Source organism: Dromiciops gliroides, chromosome 3 (assembly GCF_019393635.1).
Source record: "Dromiciops gliroides isolate mDroGli1 chromosome 3, mDroGli1.pri, whole genome shotgun sequence".
NCBI classification, from domain to species: Eukaryota; Metazoa; Chordata; class Mammalia; order Microbiotheria; family Microbiotheriidae; genus Dromiciops; species Dromiciops gliroides.
The window spans coordinates 331,013,756-331,034,280 of NC_057863.1; the positions used below are offsets into that span (position 1 = coordinate 331,013,756).

At 42.6% G+C, this 20,525-nt stretch overlaps 1 protein-coding gene across 1 annotated transcript in view; it reads right to left on the bottom strand.

Annotated features, from left to right (window-relative positions):
* Positions 1-830: 830 nt before the first annotated feature.
* GPR156 (G protein-coupled receptor 156) overlaps positions 831-20,525 on the bottom strand; it is a 120,159-nt gene continuing 100,464 nt past the window's right edge. Inside the window, exons 9-10 of the mRNA XM_043996117.1 lie at positions 14,847-15,005; positions 831-4,865 (exon numbers count right to left, since the gene is read on the bottom strand). Of these exons, the coding sequence (XP_043852052.1) occupies positions 3,501-4,865; positions 14,847-15,005 (1,524 nt within the window). The 3' untranslated portion in view covers positions 831-3,500. The remainder of the gene's footprint in view (positions 4,866-14,846; positions 15,006-20,525) is intronic.

Consider the following 20,525-nt stretch of genomic DNA (forward strand, 5'->3'; position numbering starts at 1 on the left):
TACTGCCTAGTACAGTGATTTACACATGGTAAGTGCTTCATAAATATTTATTGAATAGCTAGAACTCCGTGTGTATGTAAGGATGTGAGATCAGAGTGTCAATTTGGTTTAATTCAACAAATATTTGTCAAGTGTTTAATATGTGGAATGTACCATGATAGGCACTAGGTGAGATGCAAAGATAAAAAAATTACCCAGTTCTGTATTCAAGGAGTTTACAGACCAGCTGGAACTGAAGGCATGTACACCAAGGACTCTAACACCAGTTAGAGTGGGACAGTGCATAGGAAAAGTTAAACAGAGAGGGAGGAAGAATGTGTGGAGAGAGAAATCATTTTTGGCCGGGGAGAATGGGGAATATCTCATAGAAGAGGTCATGGCATCCAAAATGGGCCATGAAGAATTAGAAGGATTTCAATAGGAATCGATTTGGGCTATGCCTGAGGGACTTAGGAGCCTTTCTTTCTTTTTTGGGGGGCAGAGCAATGAGGGTTAAGTGACTTGCCCAGCGTCACACAGCTAATAAGTGTCAAGTGTCTGAGGCCAGATTTGAACTCAGGTCCTCCTGAATCCAGGGCCAGTGCTTTATCCACTGAACCATCTAGCTGCCCTGACTTAGGAGTCTTTCAAGGACACCACTGAGGCATTTGATAGGAATGTTAACATTGAGCAGATTAGGGATTGGGAAAGTTTAGAGTCAATAACTCTGACCACTTCTTGTGGTGCTCCAGGGTCTCCTTGGCCTAAGGAGAGGATTTGAAATGAAACCAACCTTGGAAAATGGTTTCTCTTTTTATTATACTACAGGTCAAACAATATAAGAACGAAATTATTAGGAACTACAAACCCACACATAATAACTTATAAAATCAGTTAATGGTTTAAAGAAAAATAAATAACAATGACATGATAGACTGCTCAATAAAGTCCTCCTTGGATCATTGGTTCAGAGCATTACTCTTCAAGGATTTTCAGGAAGAAATGAGAGCCTAAGTATTAGATCATGGGATCTGGAGTCAGTAGGGACTCAAAGACAATTTAATTTGCCCCACTGTTATTTTACAGATGAGCAACCTGAAGTCGGGGTTAGACAGGCAGTAGGTAGCAGAGCTGAGATCTGAACTCAAGTCCTCTGGTTCTAATAGAATACTGTGCTTTTTACATGATGCCATGATGTTCTTCATACACCTCCTACTAGTTGTCAAAAACCACATTTTCACACTGCACAAAGCCAAAATGGCAGGAAGCCCTTTTTACATATATACACTCAAGTACATACATGTGCACACACATGCATAGAAACATACACATTCAGTGCCCAGCTGGGTCTGCAAGTAAGAACATTAAAGCAAAGCTGACAAACATTGCCTCTCCCTGTGGCTCAGCTGCTGGCAAGAAATCAGAAGAAAAACTGGAATTATGGATAGAGTGCTGGATTTAGAATTAGGAAGACCTGGGTTCAAATCCTACTTTGGATATTAATTGTATGATTCTGAGCAAGCCGTTTAACCAGTTCAGGCTTCAGTTTCCCCATCCAGTAATGGTATGCTCCCCATTTAGTAGTAATTATGTAGCAGTAATGATTTGGTAGTAAACATTTAGTAGCATTTTTATAGAACTTTAAGGTTTGCAATGAGCTTTTTATCTCATTTGAGTCTCACAACAACTCTGTGAGGTAGGTGTTATTATTATCCTCATTTTATAGATAGGTAAACTTAAAGCCAAGAGAGGTAAAGTGACTTGTTTATTTAGTATCTGAAGTAGGATTTGAACTCAGGTCTTCCTAAATCTAGGTCAAATACTCTATCCATAGTGACAACTAGCTGTTCTGTAAAATGAGGGGGTGGGACTAGATAAATCTCTAAGGTATCTACTAGCTCAAATTCCATGATCCTGTGATTCTTTGAAGAGGATCTCCCACTCATCCCACCCCATAAGGAGACAGTCACTATTTGCTGCCCTGGAATACAGGAAGAGAAGACAAATGTTCTACCATGGCTTTTCCCCCAAGCTACTAAGATTTTCTTTTTTTCTCACAGGATTAAAGCTTCTTTTCCATTGATGAGGAGATAAAAAAGGCTCTCATATCTCTCCTCTCTTCTTCTCTCCACTCCTCTCATCTCCACTCCTTTCCCTTTTTTTCTCTTTTCTGGTTTCCTGTTCCACAGGGTAAGAGGATTTATTTAGGACTGGCCTTGTAGGCAGATGGAGGGAAAAGTCCTTTAGATGGACTTGCCTGGAAATATCTTCCATTAGTATGGAATGCATGAAACACACAGTTCACTCTTAAAGAGTCCACCAGAAGTGATACTAAGATTGGGAAATCAGGGTTCCTAAGGAAATGAACACAGGGTGGGGATGAATAGAATCAGAAGGGTGTTGTCTAACTTTATTTAGGGTATATAGGTGGCTCACCTAACACTCCCCAATTAAAATTTGGCCCTTACAGATGCTAAGGGCATAACCTATTCTAGCCAGAGAGGTAGGTGTGTGAGTGACAGTCAGTATGATCTTCAGTAGCACCAAAATGATTTATTTCTATGAGCCCTACACTAAAATCAATTCCCTTTTTAGAGATGGGAATGATTGGGATAGAGGTGACCATTTGAGCCTCATTCTGCAAAAAGAACCCATTTTGACCAAAGTATCAACTTCAGGTGACATGGGTGCTGAACTGGCTCCATAGATTTCATGCATCCATTCATCCATTGATTCAACAAGTATTCATCAAGCACCAAAAAATTCAGTGCAACTAGTATAGTTTTGACATAAATTCTGTACTCACACATACTTTTATCTGAGGATCTCAAAGCACCATATGGAACAGAGTCACAGAGTGGGAAGGGATCTCACGTAATTTGATGCATACCTCAGAAGGAAGCCTTTTTTTTTGCAGGGCAATGAGGGTTAAGTGACTTTCCTTGAGTCACACAGCTAGTAAATGTCAAGTGTCTTATTTGAACTCAGATCCTCCTGAATCCAGGGCCAGTGCTTTATCTACTGCACCACCTAGCTGCCCCAGGAAGCCTTTTTAAAAAAACAAAAACAACAACAACAAAAAACATCTCCAACATGTGGGAATTCAGCTTCTGTTTACTAAGCTCTTGGAATGGGGAACTCACTCCTCTGCCCCCTCCCATAGACTTCACATTCTACCATGGGATAACTTTAGTTGTTCAGAAGTTTTCCTTAACAAGGCTGAGCTAAAATTTGCCTTTCAGCACCTTAATGGTTTTGCAGACATCTCATCAGTGACTGTCATTGAACCCCTATGAGGTAGTGACAAGGCAGGTAACAGCACTTATAAACGGAAAGACTGAATCAAAAAGAGAAGAAATGACTTGGCCAAGGTCACGCAGTGAGTCAGCCACAGAGAGAACAGTTGCTTAATAAATACTTGCTGAATGAACTTAGATCCATTCCCTCTGAGTCAAAAGCTTCTCTTGCAGACCTTTGAGGGCATCATCATACCCTTCTAAATAGACTGGCTCCACTGATTTTTATACCAATGTGGGTTTCAAGTCCTCTCTGAAGTTTACAATGGGGTGAGACCTGGCATACAGTTTGGCCCAGTGGGCTGTGCCCTGGGGCGGTTCAGGATCATCCTCAGAGGTGCTGCTGTCACCAGAGTCACCAGAACTCTGGAAGCAGATGTCACAGTAAGGTCGGTGGCAGCGGCAGAATGGTTCATCAGAGCTGCTGGACTCTGAATCAGCATAGTCACATAGGGAAGGCAGGGCTGGCCAGTCCATCCCACTCAGCTGCCGTCGCTGTGGTCGCTCTAGCCGGAGGAGATTCTGTGGGTTACTGGAAAGGAGAGGGGCAACCTGACTGGAGCAGGAAGACTGGTTTGGAAAGCCATCTCTTACTCTTACCCTGCTTCTGTGACCCTCAGACCGGCTCTGTCTGTTCTCAGGCGGGGGACTCAGACTACCAGGAGCTGGAGTGAGGAGGGAAGGTTTCCATGAAAGGAACTTTTCTCCCTCAGGATCCCCAGCCTGGAGTTCCTGCTTGAACCTGTTCTCCTTCTGAACCTTCAGCCCACTCTGTGTCCTAGAAACTTTCTTGTTCATTAGGCACCATGTTTGTGAAGGCACAGACCCTGGGAAATGCATAGAGGCTCGCTGGGCTGCCCGTCTCCTTCTCACCATGTATGGGCTAATGCCCATATCATTAGAGGGAGACCTCTTATGGGGAATATGGGCAGCACTATCCTCCTGGTGCATGCTGGGGCTGAGGCACTGGGGACCACGGGGAGAACAAGAGGAGTAAGTGGCCTTGCCCAGACTCAGTTCTTGTAAGACCTCTTGAAGCATCTCACTGCTCACATAATTAATCTTTGATGGTTGCTCTTGAGAAGTTTCTGAATTTCTGAGCGACTTCTGTCTCTGAGGAATACTGGCTTTGGGATCTGGTATAAGATTCTGGCTTGGGGATGTCAGCCCCTGCTCTACTGTCTTCAGACTGCCACACTGGGAAACCTGCTGCTTCTGTGGAGTTCCTAAGTGCAGATGGTCAGATGTGTCTTCGGAGTCAGAAATCTGCTCCTGGTGTGATGGGGAAGAGTTTTGGTCCTTTACATGATCCTGGAGGCTCTGTAAACTAGTAAAGATGGCTGGACTACATTGTGCATCTGGAAAGACAGGGCAGGGCTCCCCACCAGACTCTGAGGGACTGTTGAAGAGACCTTCAGTTGCCACACCCACATGGACAGAGGCTTCAGTGGGGCTGGCCTTGCCCTGGTCAAGGACAGGAGTGGAGGCTTGGCTAGGGTGATCATTGGTGCATTCGCCTGACATCAGTCTCATCAGTTTCTCTTTTGCATTGTTGACTTGCTCCTGTAGGCTTTCAATCACAGCATTTTTCTGTAAAAATCAAAGTCAAGTCATCAATGATGGAGGGAGAGAAGAATTGGAGGAGGGGGGAAGAGAGACAGAGACAGAGACAGAGACAGAGGGACAGAGAAATTGAGCATCCTCATACTGCCTTTGCCTTTAATTCCGGGATTAATACCATATTTCCTCTAAAATTTTAGTGGTTAACGGTCTATATGCTCTTAGGTCTAGAGGTGGAAAGGACCTTGGAGATGGTTAACTGACTTGTCCAAAATCACACAGGTAGTAAACATCAGATATTTACTGACTCCAGAGTGGATTTCTATATTAACTTAGCACTCAATTCTAAAAGGTCAGGCCATATTTTTTTATCTTTCTAAGTAATCTATGGAGAAACCTCAGAACTCCAAAAAATCAGTGCTCGCCAAACAGTTCGTAGACTATTTTTATCTAGCTATAGACTTGCTTCATTCTGGCAAAATTGGCCTACTTGATGGGTCTCATTTAGACCCGTTCTTTCATTTCTTTCTAATTTTTTTTTACTTTTTTTAATGAACAAAAATCAATTTTCTCTCCCACCACCTCACCCCTCCACGATTGGGAAAAAGAAAAAAGAAAAGAAAAATAAAACCCTTATAACAAATATGCATAGTCATGTAAAACAAATGGCCACATTGACCATGTTAAAAAACACATGCCTTATTCCACATCCTGTGGCGGGTAGCATGCTTTAGCATTGGTCCTCTGGAATCATTGATGGAATCACCTCCTTATACCATTTCCCCATCTTCAGAATGCATTTCTTTCTCACTTCTACCTCTTAGAATCTCTCCAAGGTTCAAAAGCCACAACCTACAACAAGTTTTAAGTCTCTCTTACCACCAAAATTACTTTGTATGTATTTCTCTTAGTATATGTTATTCTCCTCTCCCCTCAGGATAAATAAAAAGGAGGGAAATGACTCACACAAACAAGTTCATCCTGTGAATTAGTGGCAAAGAATAAAAGCAACTTGATTACTGGGACTGTTTCATTTTTGTCTTTGTATTTCCAGTAACTTCTAGCATAGTACCTATAACATAGAACAGGTACTTAAAAATGCTTATTGAATTGAATTCTAAAAAGGTTATATGAATTTATTATGTCATTTAATAAGTAATTATACTTTTTCTTTAAAAACCCTATTCTTGTTACTTTTGAATTTTAAGTACCTCAAAACTCTTTATAGAGAGTTTTGGTTATATGAAGAATCTTTTTACAAAAATACTTTAAAAATCTGATCTTTAGGGGGCAGCTAGGTGGTGCAGTGAATAAAGCACCAGCCCTGTATTCAGGAGGACCTGAGTTCAAATGTGACCCCAGACACTTGACAATCGTTAGCTGTGTGACCCTGGGCAAGTCATTTAACCCTCATTACCTTGCAAAAAAAAATCTGATCTTTAAATTTCTTAAGTGATTTTTAATCTTCCCAAAAGCAATATGATTCTTCTTCTATGCCAGGTAAGAATCAATTTCCTATTTCCTTTCTCTGAGCCTCAGTTTCTTCCCTAATAAAATGAGCCTTCTTAATGACTAGATGCTCCTGAGCTAGATCCTCTAGCTCTTAATCCTCTGCTCACCAAGGTCTTTTTCTTTTAAAAAAAATTTTTTCTTTTCTTTTTATTTTTTGGTGGGGCAATGAGGGTTAAGTGACTTGCCCAGGGTCACACAGCTAGTAAGTGTCAAGGGTCTGAGGCTGGATTTGAACTTAGGTCCTCTTGAATCCAGGGCCGGTGCTTTATCCACTGTGCCATCTAGCTGCCCCCACCAAAGTCTTTATCAACTAACATTCTTTGGCTCTACTCTTCTGGGTTACTTCTACCTGCAAGTCTAGGCTCATTCCAATGCATCAAGCCCCAAATGGGGATGGGCAGGATCTAGAGATTGGTAATATCCTATGTCACATCATGAACAGAGCTTAGTTACTGAGGAGGAACAGAAGTAGAGCCTAGTTGTCACTGCTTCCTTCCCCCTTCGGAGAAGGTTGGTGTATCCGTCCTATTACCAGGCAATTTCTGGAATGCCTGCTGGGGCAGGCTGGGTGAATCACACTTTCTCAGAATAAAGAATTTGAGGAACATCCTCATGGAAATAGGTGAAGGGAGGAGCAAAGGGTCGGTCCTGTTGAATAGCCTAGAAATGCAAGGGAGACAATGAACATGGAAAGAAGGAAACCTGAGCTGGGGATAGTGCTTTCATAACCTCTGATCCAAATAGATATAACTTGAGCAAGGGGTGGGAATACATGCTCTCTGTGGGACAGACTGAACCTAGCTAGGCATGTGTGATATCATCAGAAAACCTGGATTCTAATTCAGCCTCTGCCACTAATTCACAGTATGGTGTTGTTTATACAAGTTTTTTCCCCTCTTTAAAAGAAAAAAAAATTAAATAAAAGAAATCTGTTTTCTCACCACCCCCCATTCCACTGAAAAGAAAAAGAAAAACACAATCTTTGTACTGTTGCAAATATATATAGTGAAAAGAAAAAAAACCTCTAAGCCTCAGTTTCCTCATCTGTAAAGTGAGGGGATTGGAAAGTCTTATGGTTTAGCCCTGACACCATTAACTGACAAAAGCATTTATATTTTCCTTCACAGTGACCAGGTAAATGAGCCACAAGGTTGGGTTGGGAATGGCAGCCACCAGTCAAGGAGTTTCTTTGGGAGGATTATTGAACAGCAATGGCTAGACTTTATAAAGCTAAGGTTTAAAAAGTGACGTATATGTTATCTGACTAGAAATTCATGAGAACCCTGTGCTGTTATTGATAACAAAAATAAAGTTAAGCAACATCAAATGTCGTGCCCAGTTTCATATAGCCGGTAAATGTCCAAGACAGGGCTGATCTCTGGTCTTCCTAACTCAACACTGGTGCTATCTACCCTCTACCACTTCCCTGCCATTTGGGGAGGGGGTATGCCTCAGAGAGGGTCGTTTGATTGGCATTTGTGTGAGAATGCTACCATGCCATCTGTAAGACCAAGAGGCACCACTCCCGGATAGAAATGTGGGCCACTAGAGTGAGTGCTACTGGCAATGATGTTGTATCTGATTTGTACCTAGCATTATACAGACATGTGATCTCCCTCCCTAGATTGTGAGCTCCTCAAAGGCAAGGCCTGTTTCACTTTTGTCTTTCTATCCCCCAGTGCCTAGCACAGAAACTTAATAATTGCATATGAAGATACAGTAATTGGGGCAGCTAGGTGGTCCTGGAGTCAGGAGGACCTGAGTTCAAATCCAAACTCTGACACTTACTAGCTATGTCACCCTGGGCAAGCCACCTAACCCTGATTGTCAAAAGAAGGAAACTTTTAAAAAAGATACAGTAAGAGTTCCTGCACAAATTTTACAGATCAGTAGGGAGAAGAAGACTGACCTTTCCTATTCCTGAGGGCACTATTGTGATAATGAGCCACTGGGCTTTGGGTCTGGCAATGACAGGGGTTTATATTCATATGTGGCACAACACTAGAACCATGTGCCAGGGATCCCAGAGGTCATCCAACTATGGCCAGTGGGCATGTTTTTTTGTAAGGCTAGGGCTTAGGGGTTTTTTTTTTTACATTTTAAGTAAAATTATATCATATTTTAAAATATACAAACCTCTCTTAAAGTGGGCCATACAAAAACAGAAATTTGGTGGGATTTGGTCCCTGGCTATAGTTTGTCAACACCTTTTTTTAGAAGGAGAAAAACTGAAATGCTGAGGAAGGACATGGATATTCAAATTCTAGTTCTGGGGCAGCTAGGTGGCAAAGTGGATAGAGCACTGGCCCTGCATTCAGGAGGACCTGAGTTCAAATCCGACCTCAGACACTTGACACTAGCTGTGTGACCCTGGACAAGTCACTTAACCCTCATTGCCCCACAAAAAATATAAAAAGAAAAAAAGATAAAAAAAGAAAAAAATAAAACAAATTCTAGTTCTGCCTATTATCGCCTGTGTGACAGTGGGCAAGTCGTTCAATGTCTCTTTTTTCCTCATTTGTAAAAGGAAGAGGCTGAGTTAGATGACCTCTAAGATGCCTGACTAAATCTATGCTTTGTGAGTGGCCTGTATGTGGAAGGATAAGCCATCAGTAGAGCTTGCCTTTGCCCCGTACCCAGTTTGCATGAACTAAATTTAGGGAAATGAGGTTTTCCGGGCATCAGTGACTGGTTAGGAAAGGCAAACAACAGCCAACTTTGGCCATAGTGTTGGAGTGGGGAGGTGAGGGTGGGAGAGGGGGAAGCCCCTCTGGCTGAGCTCCTCACTGTAAGAGGCCACTCCAACCCTAGTCTCTGAAGAGACTCTGGAATCCATTCTTCCCTCATCTCCCAAGAAGGTGTTTTTCATTTATAATTATGCATGAAGGCAGGTTTTTTCTAATTCTTCTTCCCGTCAAGGGCTATTAGGGATCTGGATAATCCTGCTCTGTTTGTTCAGTTTCCTTATCAAAGGGAGATAATACAGTGAAGGTGCAGGTCACAGGTGAGCTGGTGGTGCATCAGACAGTAGGAGCCCCTACCTAGTGAAGGCCCACGTTTCCTCCTTTCACCCTCAGGCAATAAAATCCTGGGTGTTGTCAGGTGAGTGAAGATGACTCAGGCTTACTTAAGGGCAGTGTGGGTGACTAATAGGATGCATTTAACTCAAGGCAACTGTTCTGTCTAGTCCCAGTCTTTTTTCTACTTGGGTCTCTAAGGGCTGCAGGAAAAGGCAGCCCCACCCTCTCTACCAAAGCCTTCCCTTTCTTGGGTGGAAAGCAGACACTGAAGACAGGTAGCATGAGCACTAGCCTCAGTGTCAGGAGGACCTGAGTTCAAATTCTACTTGTAGATATTTATTAGCTATGGTCAAGCTGGCCAAGTCACTAAACCTATCTCAGCCTCAGTTTCCTGATCTGTAACATCTCATTCACAAGGCTATTGTGAGGCTCAATTTAGATGTCATTTGTAGAACTGTCTGCAAACCTTAAAGCTCCATAAACACTAGCTTGTGGTGGCTCAGTTGTTTTTCAGTTGTTTTTGACTCTGTGACCCCATTTTCATTTTTTCTTGGCTTGCCATTTCCTTCTCCATTTGACAGATGAGGAAACAGGCAAACAGGATTAAATGACTTGCCCAGGGTCACACAGCTAGTAAGTATCTAAGGCCAGATTTGAACCCAGGAAGATTGAGCCTTCCTAACTCCAGGCCTAGCACTAACCATGGAACCACCTATCTGCCCCATACTACTTAATCTCTCCATGCCTCAATTTCCTTTTCTATAAAATGAGGGAATTGGACTCAATGGTCTCTTAAGTCTCTATCACCTCTAAATTTATTTTTTAAAATTTTTTTTTAGTGAGGCAATTGGGGTTAAGTGACTTGCCCAGGGTCACACAGCTAGTAAGTATTAAGTTTCTGAGGCCAGGTTTGAACTCAGGTACTCCTGACTCCAGGGCCGGTACTCTATCCACTGCACCACCTAGCTGCCCCTGCCTCTAAATTTATGATGCTAAGTCCCTCTTGTTAATTTTAGTCCTGCCTTCCGAGAGGAATTTTCAACCATATTATGTTGGTAAGAGGACGTGGGGCTGACAGTCAGCTAACAGAGCGAGTGGAAAGCTGGGTGGTTGGTTCCTTTAAGAAGTCTCCCCTTACCTCCCCCTCCAACCGCTTGGGATACAGGGCAATAATATAAACATGGAGCAGGGTGCAAAGGATCTTCCCTCACCCCAAGCACCCCAAGGTGATTGAGGGCTGATTTAATAATGTCAAACCAAACAATACATTTCTGTCACTAAGTAAAGAAAGTGGGGCTGTGCTAACACCACGACTATATACTAATTAAAGGCACAAGGTCAGGCGCTGCCGTTTTGAGACCAAAATCTGACCTACTTTAGGCAGCTGTCTTTGGCTGAGCCTTATTCATCTCTGCTTTCTGCACATCTCTATAATTGGAAGGAAAATCTCCACAGGCCTGTCTCATAATGTAAAGTCAACCAGGAAAAGAGGAAATCCCCTTCTGTTTAGGCAGTGCCAGAAAAAAAAAAAGAAAAAAAAAGGAATGAATGAGCTTCCTCTACTGGTTACTGCAAGAGTAACTCCTGCCCTGGGAGCATTCTCACTGTCAGGAAGTACACAGACTCGGGGAGCCAACCTAAGAACCCCTGGCTGGGGGAGTGGAGTCAAGGTCAACTGGGGAAGTGAGGAGTGGGAAGAAAATGTGACTTTCAACTTTGTGATAGGATCCTTGAAAGAGGAAGAAGGCAGTCCAATACAGGAACAATAATAATCTATCCATACAAAAGGTGGGGCAGCTAGGTGGCACAATGGATAGAACACGGGGCCTGAAGTCAGGGAGACATGTCTTCCTGAGTTCAAATCCAGCCTTAGACACTAACTGGGTGACCCTGGGCAAGTCACTTAACCCTGTTTGCCTGTTTCCTCTTATTTAAAAAGCAGCTGGAGAAATAAATGGCAAACCAGTCCAGTATCTTTGCAAAGAAAACCCTAAGAGATGGACACAACTGAAACAACTGAACAATAATGAAAGGTAGCATGGTGCAGGCTTAGAGTTAGGAAGATATGGATTTAAATCCCACCTCAGGTACTACCTAGTTGTGTGACCCTGGGTAAATCACATAACCTCTTGGCGCCTCACTTTTCTTATCTTTAAATTGAAGGGATTAGAGTACTGTTCTCTCAGCCCCTTCCAGTTCTAAATCTACAATCCTACATGGTGCTTTAAAATTGCCAAATTTTTGCCTCATATGTGTCTCCCCCAAACTCCAAGAGGCAGGTACTGAAGCTATTATTATCCCTATTTCATAGATTAAGAAAGTAGGACTGAAAGAATTTATGTGACTCGTCTAAGATCACCCAGTTGCACTGAAGAGCATTGAGGCCTGCAAAGCATGCAAGATCATCTTTGCCCTAGATTATAAATGAGTCAGGGAACAGTCAGGCTAATGTGAATATGCATTAAGGAGAGAGAGAGAGGAGGGGGGGAGAGAGGTGGGGAAGGGGGGGGAAGAGGGGGGAAGAAAGGGGGAAGAGAAGGGGGGAGAGAGGAAGGGGAGAGAGAGAGAGAGAGAGAGAGAGAGAGAGAGAGAGAGAGAGAGAGAGAGAGAAGGGCAGTTATTTTTACCCAATGAGTTTACAAGTCAGAAATGCTGGAATCTGTTCCAGCCCCAAGAATTAGCCTGGGACCAGAGGCTACCCCCTGGAAAATGACTGCTGATTTCCCTAATCTGAACCCATAGGGTGTCTCTCTGGGATTCTGGCAATTCCCCAAAGCTCACAGGCTGTGGTTGGGAGGCACACCCCACCGAGGCCCTGCAAACCTCACTGCAGACAAAAGGCTTACGCTGCGTCCTCCTTTGTACCTCATCTGTGGTTCCCCTCCCCCTCCCTAAACTAATGACATCTCTTTGGGCAGAAAAGATTCATTCACCTTGTGAGAAAGATGATATACCACGGCTGAAACACACACACACACACACACACACACACACACACAAAAGGATGTCACAAATTACCACAGAGGTTAAAGACTAAGTCTGTTCAGCTGCCTGTGACATTTGCTGACTGAGAATGAAAAACATCTCGCTATTTCCCCCTCTTTTATGTGCTTACATATCTTCTCCTTCTTCTTCTTCTTTTTTTTAAAAGATCCTGTTTGAAGCCTCCTCACTTAGTATCAAAGACCATCTTTCTGTCTTTGCCAGGCTGAAAGACATCTGGCTTTGAAATAAAATCCTGAATGCAGAATAGCTGGAAAGTAGCAGATCTTTCTGACAGAAACGGTGCTGATTTGAGCATAGGATGACACTAGAGAAGACCGGGGAAGGGCTTCTATGAAGTATTCCTTTGTCTTCCTTCTCTTTTAGGTTGGAAATCTATATTTTCCAAATGATCACAATGCCAAGCTCTCAGAAAGGGAAAACTTATGGCTACCATAGTGTCCTAACATGAAAACAAAGGAAAGTGTTCATTCCTTTTTCTATTTGTGCTTGCTGCCTGGACCACCAGACTGGCATTAAGAGTGATATCAAAAAGACTTAGATGGCTTCCAAGGTTCCTTCCAGGATATGATATTAGGCCAGCTAGGTGGTTCAGGGGATAGTGTGCCAGGCCTGGATGCAAGAAGACTCATTCTCTGGGTTCTAATCTAATCTGACATTTACTTGCTGTGTGACCCTGGGTAAGTCACTTAACCCCATTTGCCTCATTTTCCTCATATGTCAAATGAGCTGGAGAAGGAAATGGCAAACCACTTCAGTATCTTTGCCAAGAAAATTCATGTTAGAGTTAGACATGGCTGAAATGACTGAACAACATGATATTAGCGTAATAAAAACTGCTCTCCTTACTTCCCTCCTAGTATGCTCAGTCTCCATTCCAAAAGACTACACAGAAACTTGGGAGGGGCCAGCTTCCAGTTATGTATCATTATCCCAGAGGGGCTAACAGTGGGAGATGAGAGAGTTCCCTAACTGGCTGCTGAGTTGAAACCCAGAACCTTTCAAATTCACAAGGCTCAATTCATGGACTTGTTCATACCGGGATATTTATTTGCCTAAGAACAGGAAAGAGCAAATATAGAAGCAGCAAAGGCAGGGGCGGAGGTGGGGTGGGGGTGGAGTGGGGGCCCTCAGACACTATGTCTTGCTGAGCCCCTGGTTCATGTAGGGTATGGAATGGTGGTGGGGTCTCCATGAGATGGAGCAAGGAAGGACCCAAGTTTCATAGTACCACCTGGAGAGGAACACAGCCAGAAAGGAAAACAGGCAGAAGGACAGGATAATCCCTTTAGTATGTCTACCAGTCATAAGCTCCTCTGACTCAGCAGCCAATTATGGAATTCTTTGTCATCTCCCATTGCAAGCCCCTCAACGAGGAGTCATAAACAGCTGGAAACTGCCCCCACCCCTACCCCAAAAGCTTCCATGTGGACACCAGGCAGACAACTGAGCAAGCCTAAAGCAGAGAGGGAGAGAGGAGGAGAGAAGGGCCTCACTCTGTTATAATGATATTATTCTATGACTTTAACCATTGAACAAAAAAAGCCTAATCACATTGCTCTTGGAGAAGCCAAAGCACCCCATTCCAAATAGCACACACTCAAAGATGTGTGCTTGATTGTGTTCTTTACTGGAAAGACAAAATATCAGAATTAAAACATTTTTTTAAATTAATTAAAAATAATTTTAAATGAAAAAAACAACAACAACTGATGCTTGTGCTCAATTCAGCTAATGTAAAAAAATCAGAGTGAGACCCCTTCTGTCAGCCCCTGCTCCTTTCTAATGTACCTGATGCTGAGCTCACTAGGTTATGTAATGCTGACATAGCCTGGGAAAAGTAACACTTGGACTCTTAAATAGATATCCAGGCTTGATTGGAACGTTGCCAATGTCTGGCCAAAAGGGAGAAGATGCTAGTGGGTTGTTTGGCCTCCTCCCTCATTCTGATCTAATATGAAAGCAGAAGACCCTGTTTACTTTTCCCTTTCCTCCTCAGATTCTACCTGGATCCAAGATTAGCCTTATGAGTGATGTCAGTGAGAAATCAACCGAGGAACAAAAGGTTAATCTTGTCATTACTCTTTTTGTTGTTTTTTTTTTTGGTGAGGCAATTGGGGTTGTGACTTGCCCAGGGTCACACAGCTAGTAAGCTGTCAAGTGGCTGAGGCCAGATTTGAACTCAGGTCCTCCTGAATCCAGGGCTGGTGCTCTATCCACTGCACCACCTCGCTGCCCCTTGTCATTACTCTTGATGAAGCCAGTGATTTAAAACCCCCCAAAACAACCCACATCTCTTTGAGTCGCTATATCTCTGGTGTTGATTTCTTGTAGAAACCAAGGAAAAGGGAAGAATAATTAAGAAAAGGAAGACAGAGACCACACAGCAGTGTAGCCACTGATGCATCAGGAGACTGAAGTGTTTGAGGTTGCTTTTTGTCCTGATTCAGCTGCCCAGTGGGTGTACATAGCCTACCTCTGTCAGAAGTTTTTTCATGGAGTTCTTCTCCCCAATTAGATGGTAGATCTGTTCCTCACTATATGGGGTATGGAAGCTTTTGCTGGGGCTGCTGAAGTATTTTGCCATGTGGCCAACTGTTTGGTTTTCTTCGTCAAATGGCTTCCACTGCTTCAGCTGTTGGGTAAGGAAGGGGAAAAAAAAACACAGACTATTTATTAAATTACACACGCAGACACTAGTGCATGTGTATACGTGTGTGTGTGCGCGCACGCGCGCACATTCTCTCTTATATAAACACAAATGCAATCAGAGAAACATAACACATGGGCTCCCAGAGAACCATTCTCATTTTGAGGCATTTGGTGTGTCAGTATCCATTCAAAACCATGGCACACAAGCCCACACTATTCTGTTTATTTTTACTAGGGCAATCAGAGGACAGACTGGGCTAAAGCAAAAGTCAATATGCCTTCTCCTACTGGCACCTATAATCACTATAACTATGTATAAGTCCAAAAGTATTTTCTTCCCTTCACAATTACTGAAAAGCGAATACTTGATAATATCAAGTATTTTTAAAAATATGGAATGGGGGCAGCTAGGTGGCGCAGTGGATAAAGCACCAGCCCTGGATTCAGGAGGACCTGAGTTCAAATCAGGCTTCAGACACTTGACACTTACTAGCTGTGTGACTCTGGGCAAGTCACTTAACCCCCATTGCCCCATGGAAAAAAAAAAAAGTGAAATGCTTTCTTGTGAACTCTACTGGAGACATGTACTCTACTGGAAATACAAAATATTATAATAAAATAATATGTGAAGTGGGCATGCAAACCCCTGTATCATTTCAATTTTAGCGTATGTTCTGACAAAGTAAGGACATGTATTTTTTTTCAGTTCAAAGATAGGTGTGTTTACACTTAGTCCTAATTCAGTCACTCATCACAGTATGGAAATGACCCAGGATTCTTGAAGAGTATGTCAGCAGAGTACAAATTCTAACGGTTCCTACCAAGCTGGAAGAGTTTCAAGTAATAGTCTGGCAACAAGGATGTATGTCTACTATTGCTATCCCAGGACCAGGTCAGCTAAATTTGGAGAGGCTCATCACTAAAAATGCTTGGTTACTAGGTGATAGCAACTCACAACTCCTGTCTATTAAGGTATGAAGGGGTTGCAATCTGGGTCAGTGGATGGATTACCCAAACTAATGATAACATAGATCCCTTGAATTATTAAAGGAAGACTTTATGTGAAGAACATCTGTTATGCCTGTTTCTCACCAAAATGACAGAAGATTCCAGTCATTTAGGAAAAGAAGGCAGAGGACAAAAACCTTATCTTATGATGTTGGGTGGGTCATTTATCATCCCTGGGGCTCAATTTCTACATTTGTATAATGAGGGGATTGGATTAGATGGGTCCTAAGGTTCTTTTTTACTCTGAACTGATGATCCCTCTCATTAGTCACCCACCAAATCAGAATGAAAAAAAATCTGAAGTGACGTGTTATGCCATTTACAATGCATGTAGAGTTTTTCCAGAGTTGGAAGCATATTCCAAATTTCAGAATATGTCCACTGTGAAATAATTCTTATCTGTGTACAGTTCTCCTTATTTCACATTCTACTAAGCAACAACAGTGTGCTTAGTTCTTCTGAAAACACTCTTTGTCTGATGAATTTAGGTACAGCTCAGGGACTATATTTTTGCCTTTATTCCCCAGTCCATTGCACATAGTGGGTGCTTAATAAATGCTTGTTGACTGATTGGCTAACTGACAGAGAAAAGTCAACAAATACCAGTCAATTATCTTTATACTGGTTGTTGACTACAAAGGGAAAATATCCCCAGAGAAGCAAATCTGGAGGAATATTCTGATGAAATGGAAGTCTAATTAGTGTAATTCATCAATAAATAAGCACACATTTATTAAGCACTTTTAAATGCCCAGCATTGTGCTAGATGGTGGAATATAATGTGAAAAATGAATCAGGTCCTCTCTTTAAGGAGCTGATGTTTTATTAAGGGAAACAATAAGCACATACATAAGTGGGTAAATATATGGTAAATGCAAAATAGTTTTTGAGGGGGACATTAGCAGCTGGGGGGCACAAGACAAAGTCTCATGTGGGAGGAGGCACTTTGAACTGAGCTTTGTTGGGAAGTAGGGATTATAAAAGGCAGAGGTGGAGGTGTTATTGCACTGGGGGAATCTGCAGAAAGTCACATACCTAGGCTGGGACTTGAGGGGCACTGTTGCCACCTGGTGGATGCCCACTGAAGGAAATGTCAAGTGAGTCCATGGACCTGAGGAGCCACTTTTGTTTTTGTCATCTTCCTCTACCCATGACCCTGGGAACATCCAATGCCTGAATGTTCCTAGAATTTATTGGGAAGACTGAGGTATATGGGATACATAGGAGTGTTATAAGATAGGTCAAGGGCTTTTAACCTCATTTGTGCCATGGACCCATATGATACTCTGAGGAAACCTATGAACCCCTTCTCAGAATATGGTTTTTAAATATCAAATAAAATCCATAGGACTGCAAAGGAAACCAATTGTATTGAAAAACAGTTATCAGAATGTTGTTTTTTTAAAGTTCACAGACCCAGGGGCAGCTAGATGGTGCAGTGGATAGAGCACCGGCCCTGGATTCAGGAGTACCTGAATTCAAATCCGGCATCAGACATTTGACACTTACTAGCTGTGTGACCCTGGGCGAGTCACTTAACCCCAATTGCCTCACCAAAAAAAAAAAAAGGTTCACAGACCCCAGGTGAAGAACTCCTACTCTGGGGGCCCTAAGGCAACCCCATTTGTCCTTCTCTCCCTCCCAAATTGGCCGGAGATGACACACACACATCCGTTAGTATGTGACATTGACGCATCAGTCCCGGATACTGAAATGGGGACCTTACAGGGCTCACCAAAACAAACACCAATTACCAGTGATTGATTACGGTGATAATTGACAATAGCTATCTTTACATTCCTTAAAAACTTGCCACGAACATTCAGTTCTAAAATTCACTTGTTTGGCATGGATGCCTCTTCAACAGCATCATCTGGTTTCATTGAGCCCTTCAGGGCTTACTAATGGTTGCCTGGATTGGTCCCCAAAAGCCATGGCTCTTTCCTAACAGATTCTTCCAATATTACCCAATCACATCCACCATCTGTTACAAGATCATAGCTTGAGAGCTGGAAGGGACCTCAGAGGCCATCTGGTCTAACCCCCTCATTTTACAAATGAGCAAACTGGGGAACAAGGAGGTTATTAGGTGGCTTGCCCAAGGTCACATGGGTGGTAAGAATTAGAGGCAGGGATTGAACACAGCTCCTTGGAACCCAGAGATAATATTCTTTTCACTGCACCACACAATTCCAGGGAGGATCACAAAAAAGGAATCATTTCTCTGATCCCACATATAGTCTTCCTTTCTCTGAAATTTTGTTGAAGTTTTCCCATTTGCCTGGAATAATTATTTCAAAGCTAACACTAGGTGACATCTACCTTCTCCTCAGTAACCATAATTCATTGTCCACAGGAGAAGGTTCCATTCAATCAAAAGTCAATGCTATACCAGTGAGAGCCACACATAAACAAAAAGCAAATTATGTATAACTTTAGAACCTGAGTTCAAATCCAGCCTCAGACACTTGACATTTACTAGCTGTGTGACCCTCTGCAAGTCACTTAACCCTCATTGCCCCACAAAAAAAAAAAGAAAAAAAAAAAGAAAAATGGTATTACTCTCAGATGTAACCTCAAGGCAGCCTGAAGCCCTTCAAAGGAAAGGCAGTTTGATATAGTAGATTCAACAACATTTGGAGTTATAGTAGAACTTGGTTCAAATCATACCTCAGACATTTACTAGCTGTGTGTCCATAGCTGGGTTAGTCACAATCTCTTTAAGCTTAGGTTTCTATAAATTGGAGATCATAATAGGACCTATGTCCCAGGGTTGATGTGAGGAACAAATAAGAGAAAATTTGTAAAGTACTTTGCAAATCTTAAAATGCTATATAAATGCTAGCTTTTGTTACATCATTATCATCATTATCATAAGAAAGAAGGAAAGAAAGAAAGAAAGAAAGAAAGAAAGAAAGAAAGAAAGAAAGAAAGAAAGAAAGAAAGAAAGCAAGCTTTGGTCCAGCAACTAATCACTGTTTAAATATTCTGGTCAGAAACTCTGAAGGTCTTCCTCTCCCAGACTGATTTTTTTACGAAGACAAACTAGGCCATCTTTGGCCTCAATTCTTTTTTTCTTTTTCTTTTTTTCCTCAATTCTTACCTAGTCTTTAATCACTGAATGGGTTGCCTCAGACAAACCGAGACCCGGGAAAGACCTTAGTTTAAAAAGACAAAGGTGTCCTATTGTATCCAGGGTGCTATTTCCAGTTGTCCTGACCTATGTCTTGGCACTGAACTCTGATGACTCTGGAGGAAAGAATGAGCTGATTACTTAGCACAGCTCTGCCTCACTTAAATCCAATTCACTTTCAAGTCAAGACCTCACCTACCTGATGTCATTGGTCCTCTTTGAGAAGGAAAGACAAATAACTTCTAGAAAGCTCTAATTTGGGAATGGGGCAGCTAGGTGGTACAGTGGATAGAGTACCAGGCCCGTAGTCAGGAAGACTCATCTTCCTGAGTTCAAATCTGGCCTCAGACACTTATTAGCTGTGTGACCCTGGGCAAGTCACTTAACCCTGTTTGCCTCAGTTTCCTCATCTGTCAAATGAGCTGGAGAAGGAAATGGCAAACCACTCTAGTATCTTTTCCAGGAAAATCCAAAATAGGGTCAGAAAGAGTCAGATACAGGTGAAAATGACTGAACAACAATTTGGGAATGCTGCAGAGGGATGCTGCCCATAACCACATATCAAAGATAGAGGCTTCTGGAAACCTATTCTGTTCCTCTGATTACAGAGCTGCTATCAGGGAGCTGAGAGAGTTAGGCAAGATGTCTGTGTAAAGCAGGGTTTCTCTGGAATGTCTAGGCTCTAGGAAGACCTTTCTGTGTTGGTGTCACCTGGGATTATATATGGCCCTGGAGAATGTCCTTATTCAACCTTCTAGAGGTCTTAAGGAACAGTACATATACAAGAGAAGGGTTGTGATTTTTGAGGGTCACACATTCATCGATGGCTACATCCTTGACAACCCCTTCTGAACTATTTCTTTATCCTTTTACATCCATCCACGTGTGCCCCAGAATGTGGGGCAGTGATGCAGTGATTATTTTATTTTTATTTTTTTTAGTGAGGCAATTGGGGTTAAGTGACTTGCCCAGGGTCACACAGCTAGTAAATGTTAAGTGTCTGAAGCCGGATTTGAACTCAGGTACTCCTGACTCCAGGGCCGGTGCTCTATCCACTGCGCCACCTAGCTGCCCCCATGATGCCGTGATTATACACATATCAAAAGCAGTTCCATGATTAACTGTATCAAGGGAGTAGCATCTTTACATTTCCAAAGGAAGTTTCTCAACTCCTGCCTCAGATACTTATCAGTCGTGTGACCCTGGACAGGTCACCTCACCTCTCAGGGCCCCAATTTCCTCATCTATAAAATAAGAGGCATGCTTGGGGCCAGCTCAAACAGACTCATTGTGAGAAATGGGTAGTTGTCTCCTCTCAATGTGGATATAACAGTCAGTCATACTCCCCCTGACCTGTTTGTA